The following is a 4,668-nucleotide window of genomic DNA, read 5'->3' on the forward strand; positions in this document are numbered from 1 at the left end:
GTGGACGAATTCAACCCTACTTTTTGTTCGTCTACCCCACATTAGCAACTTCGTGCTCATGTCAACGCCACGCCAGCGCTAGCCCATTCAACCCCGCCCCCATTGGGGGCGGGCCCCTTCAAGGGCCTAACTCTAGTCTTCACATAAACGCACAACTCCGGACCCAAGACGCTTCTTCACACAGTGAGAGAGAGAGTTGTGGGATCCGTTGTGTTGTTTAAATTCTTCACAGCAGCCCCGGGACGGGGGGTCGGGCCTCACCCGGGGCTCACCGGGGCCCGGCCGTCCCCGCCCCCTCCCTCACCTGCCCCACCCCGGGGCCTCACTCGCGATGCGCCGTCCCGGGGGGGTAGCTCGCTGCCCGACCCAGCCAGGGGCACCACGCACGGGCGGGCCACGCGCACGCGGCCCCGTACGCCTACCGCGCGCCCCCGGCCCGCGCCACACGCCGCGGCACCACCCGCACACCGCCGAGGCGAGGGAGAGCGGCCGCGGACGCAAAAAAGCGCGCCTCGGCGAGACGGATCGCATCACTTTGCCTGGGCCTGGAATCGCCGCACGCTAGCCTGGACAGAGGCTCGCGAGAGGCCCTCCTTGTCGCCGTCCTCATAGGTGACCTGCTGGTAACATCCCGTCTCCGGGTCGTAAGAGACGATATCTCCGACGAAGGTGCCATGGCCGCCAAAGGTCTTCATCATCCGCTTGCCCACCAGGTCGGTCCGCTGCACCTTGCGTGGTGGGGAGCTGAGCTTGTTGATGTTTTCGGCGTCGCCCGCCACCGCCGCCTTGGAGATCTGCTGCGTGTGGTGGACGACGAAGGAGGAGGCGCTCGCCGACGCCGCCCCGTACACCGTCCGGTCCGTGTTGGGAGAGAGAGAGAGATTGTCCGTGTTGGTGCCCACCGCTTCCTTGGCGAACACGTGGAGAACTGCTTGGTGGGCGGCGCAATGCCTCCCAAAGTTTCCACGAGCACCAGCCGCGTTATGGCTTCCTTGACCCACTTCGCGTCGTAGTACTGCGCCCCCATCCACTTCCAGCCCGTATCCGTCTTGACCCACCCCTTTCCATACGCGTGGTCTTTGACCCATCCCTTTCCAGTCGAGTGGTCGAGCGGTCCGTCCACCTGACGGCCACGCTCCTTGCACCCCACGACTCCCCCGTCAACGCCTTGTCCAGCGTGTTTCCAAACCCGTAGAGGTGGCCCACCGACGCCACATTGCCACCATTGTCCCACGAGCCCCTCCCCACCGTCGTCGACTTGATGAGCGAGTTCCAGCACTTGACCTCGTAATGCACGTCCCGCATCCTGGCGAAGTCACCGCCGAGCTCGCAGATGTCAGTCACGGACGTGTCCTTGAGGTGTGCCGCGTCACCTCGGGCTTTTCCTTGTCCCCGAGGATGATGCTGCCAACCGAGCGCGCCCTGATGGCATTCTGGGCGGCCCTTAGCACCCCGTTGTGCTTGGAGGTGCGGTCGCCCTTGTTGGAGTTGGCGAGGGAGTCGCCCTTGTACTCTCCCACCGTGACGTGCTCGCCCGCGACAGCCTTCTCGACGAGAGTGGGCGCGATCACCGACAAGTAGAGCCCGTGCCTGCGCTGTATCGCCGTCAGGAACATCGCCGACACCATCTTCGTGTGGTGGAGTCCATCAGGGCGCATGTCGAGCCATCCAGCGGCGCCGAACTGGGAGATCGAGATGAAGCGAGTTGCGTCCCTGAACTTGATCGCCTCCGACTGCGGCGTGTTTTTGTCGACCTCCTAATACGCCGCCAGGCACGCGATCCACGCTTCGTGGGCCCCGACAGCAGCGAGCGTGCCCTGTTTCGGGACTGGAGAGGTGCTCTGCTGCGTGAAGAGGTCGCCAATAGGCGGGATGCGCTGCGCCGACGGCAGCATGGACGGACAGAAGCGGCCAAGCTCGTACGTGTGGCAAAGGCCAAACTCCTTGTCTTGTGCCCGCACGCGTAGATGCGCGCGACATCGCCACGCCGTTGGCTGATGTCATTGTAGTGCTGCGCAAAGTGCTGCAGCATCGGCACTATTTCTTCCCCTGCCTGCCACCGGGGAGAAGGGGCATGCCCCGCAGTGCGACGGTGTCACGTAGTGACGGGTAGACCGAGAGGACAGCGGCCGCAAAGCTCGCATCCGTCGTTTGTGCGTGCCCGCCGAGGCCGCAGCCACCGAAGCGCCCGTCCTGCTGGGCCTCCGCCCAGGCCTGGTCGATGAGCTCCTGCGGGCTGTGGCCTGCCTCAGCCAGCTGCACGAACGACTTCTTGAGCGCCGGCTCCACCACTTCCTCAAGCACTGGCCGGACCACACACGGGTACATCGTGCGCATCCAAAAGTATGGCGTCGCGCTGCGGCAGCGCATCATCGAGTACTGCAGCTGCTGGACATCGTGGTTCTTGTCGTCGTCTCGAAGCTGGTTGACCCTCTCGAGGACCGAGAACCGCAAAGTCAGCCGAGAGGTTGTCCAATTTCATTAACGCAAGAGGAGGGGGGCGACACACCACCCGCGCCCCCCCCCGGGGCACATACGCGCACGCGCGACAAGCACCCATCAGCCGACGCTAACTACTTACCTAATCCGCGAGCTTTGCACGGCAGGACATCCGCGGTGGTTAGTGGGACACCTAGCTGCACAAATGGGCAGCCAGCACTAGTAACGGTGAGGAGGATCCAAGGGCCGGTCTCCCGGAAGGAGTGGCACGTATCTTCAGCCCCCCATGCGAGAGGGACCCCCCAGTGTTCGCGCTCTGAACCTTGATCCAGGGCCCGACCCCGCGGCGCGCCACGACACCGTGGCGGCTCGCACGGGGGGGGACGACCCCCATAAGCGCCGCAGGTACGCCGAAGAAAGAAATAAAACTTCGCAGTCCCTCGCCGATTCTCGCTGCAACCTTCATGCCACCTCGCGGTGCTAAAAGAAAGAAAGAAAGAAAATAGACAACAAACGAGGGATAGGGGAGGAGGACAGGGTCCACACCTGCACGAGCAGGATTTTGGAAGGACGATCAGGGGCACAGGTGGGGCTCTCCTGCTCCTGACAAGGGACACGACAGGCTCGCAGCGCGGTGCACGGTGGGCTCCCACATCCACTGGCGGTCTCATCTCGAAGAGATTTATGTTTAAGTACTTGGAGCACTTGGAGTGCAGTCATTAACCGCACATCCAGGGCCGGGGAGCTAAGAAGCGCACCCAGCGGGCCGGAGCATATCTAATTTCTTTTTGCTCTTGGCGCGGCCAGCCGTCTTGGCGCTACCCGGTAGGGGCCTTGGCGGGCATGCCCCAGGAGAAGCGCGCACGTCCGGAGGCCGGCGGCACGCCCCCCAAGCAGCAGCAGCAGAGCAAGCCCGCGCCTCGCGCGGCGGTGGCCGCCATGCCGGTGGTCGGCGACCTGCTCGAGGCCATCTACGCCGAGGGCTGCTGGGTGCCCGCGCGCGCCATCGGCGTGCGCTCGCGGCAGGTGCACGTCGAGTTCGAGCTCCCCGAGCCGGAGCCGCCGCGTGCGCTGCTCGAGGCCGCGCACTACTTTTGCGAAGAGGACGACACGCCGAAGGAGGTCTCTCGCCGCTTTGGCGTCCCGGTGGCCGCCGTCCTGGCGCTCAACGCCTCGCGGCTCGAGGGACTGGTGAGCACGTCGCGCCTGCGGCGGCGCACCATCCTCGCGCTGCCGCTCGTCCACGCCGTCGCGGAGAACGAGACGCCGCGCGCCGCCGCCGCCGCGCTCGGCCTCGAGTGTGACAGCCTGGTCGCGGCCAACGGCGTGCTCGACGCCGAGCTCGGGCCGCTCGGGCCGGCGACGCGGCTCCCGGCAGACACGCAGCTGCTGCTGCCGGCGGGCGCGCCCCCGCCGCAGTACAGCGCGCGGCAGATGCCGCTCCTCGCCTCGCGCGTCGAGCTGGCGGGCTGGTGCGCCGGCGAGGGCTGGAGGGTGGCCGAGGTGCGGAGGCTGCTCGGCGGGGCTCGGTTCGTGGCGGTGGCGGCCGAGGAGGCGAAGGAGGAGGAGCTGCGGCTGCGGGACGAGGGCAAGACCTGGCGGTGGCCCGACGGCGCGAGGCCGCGAGGCGGCGGCGAGAGGGCGAGGTCGGGCGGCGAGGGGAGGGCTGCGGCGGTCGGGGAGGTCGTGGACGTAGAGGTGGAGGAGGGGGGGGCGACGCGGTGGCGGGCGGCGGAGGTGCGCGAGCTGCTGGGCGAGGGCCGCTTCCGCGTCTGCGTCGACGGCGACGAGGACTTCGTCGAGGAGTACGGACCCGACGAGGAGGGGAGCGAGTGGCGCTGGCCGCCGCAAGGCCGCAGCCGCGCCACCGAGTGGGTCGCGGCGGGCTTCACGAGGCCGCGGCCGCCGCGCGCGCCCACCAACTTCCTGGCGGCCGCGGCGGGCGGCGGCACCGTCCAGGTGCTGCAGGACGGCGGCTGGTGGCAGGCGGCCATCGCAGACGGCCGACTCCTCCTCGGCCATCAGCAGTGAGCCGTGGAAGGAGCCGCTCCTCCTCATGGGATAGGCGGCGATCGCAGACGACAAGCTGCTCCTCGGCCCACCGCCGGCCACCGGCTCTGGGCCCGGGGGGGAGGGCGGCGGAGCAGCTCTCGCCGAGGGGGAAGCCGCGGAGGAAGGGTGCAGGCAGGGGAGCAGGGAGGGGAGCAGGGAGGTGACACTCTTCTTGCT

At 67.3% G+C, this 4,668-nt stretch overlaps 1 protein-coding gene across 1 annotated transcript in view; it reads left to right on the forward strand.

The window, feature by feature from the left end:
* Nucleotides 1–3,282: 3,282 nt before the first annotated feature.
* Nucleotides 3,283–4,668, forward strand: part of EMIHUDRAFT_471443 (hypothetical protein) — a gene marked incomplete at its 5' end in the record, with an annotated part of 3,010 nt that continues 1,624 nt past the window's right edge. The window contains 2 exons of the mRNA XM_005791218.1: nucleotides 3,283–4,466; nucleotides 4,505–4,617. Coding sequence (XP_005791275.1) covers nucleotides 3,283–4,466; nucleotides 4,505–4,617 — 1,297 coding nt within the window. The remainder of the gene's footprint in view (nucleotides 4,467–4,504; nucleotides 4,618–4,668) is intronic.

The sequence above is a fragment of the Emiliania huxleyi genome, assembly GCF_000372725.1.
Source record: "Emiliania huxleyi CCMP1516 unplaced genomic scaffold EMIHUscaffold_1146, whole genome shotgun sequence".
Classification (NCBI taxonomy): Eukaryota; Haptophyta; order Isochrysidales; family Noelaerhabdaceae; genus Emiliania; species Emiliania huxleyi.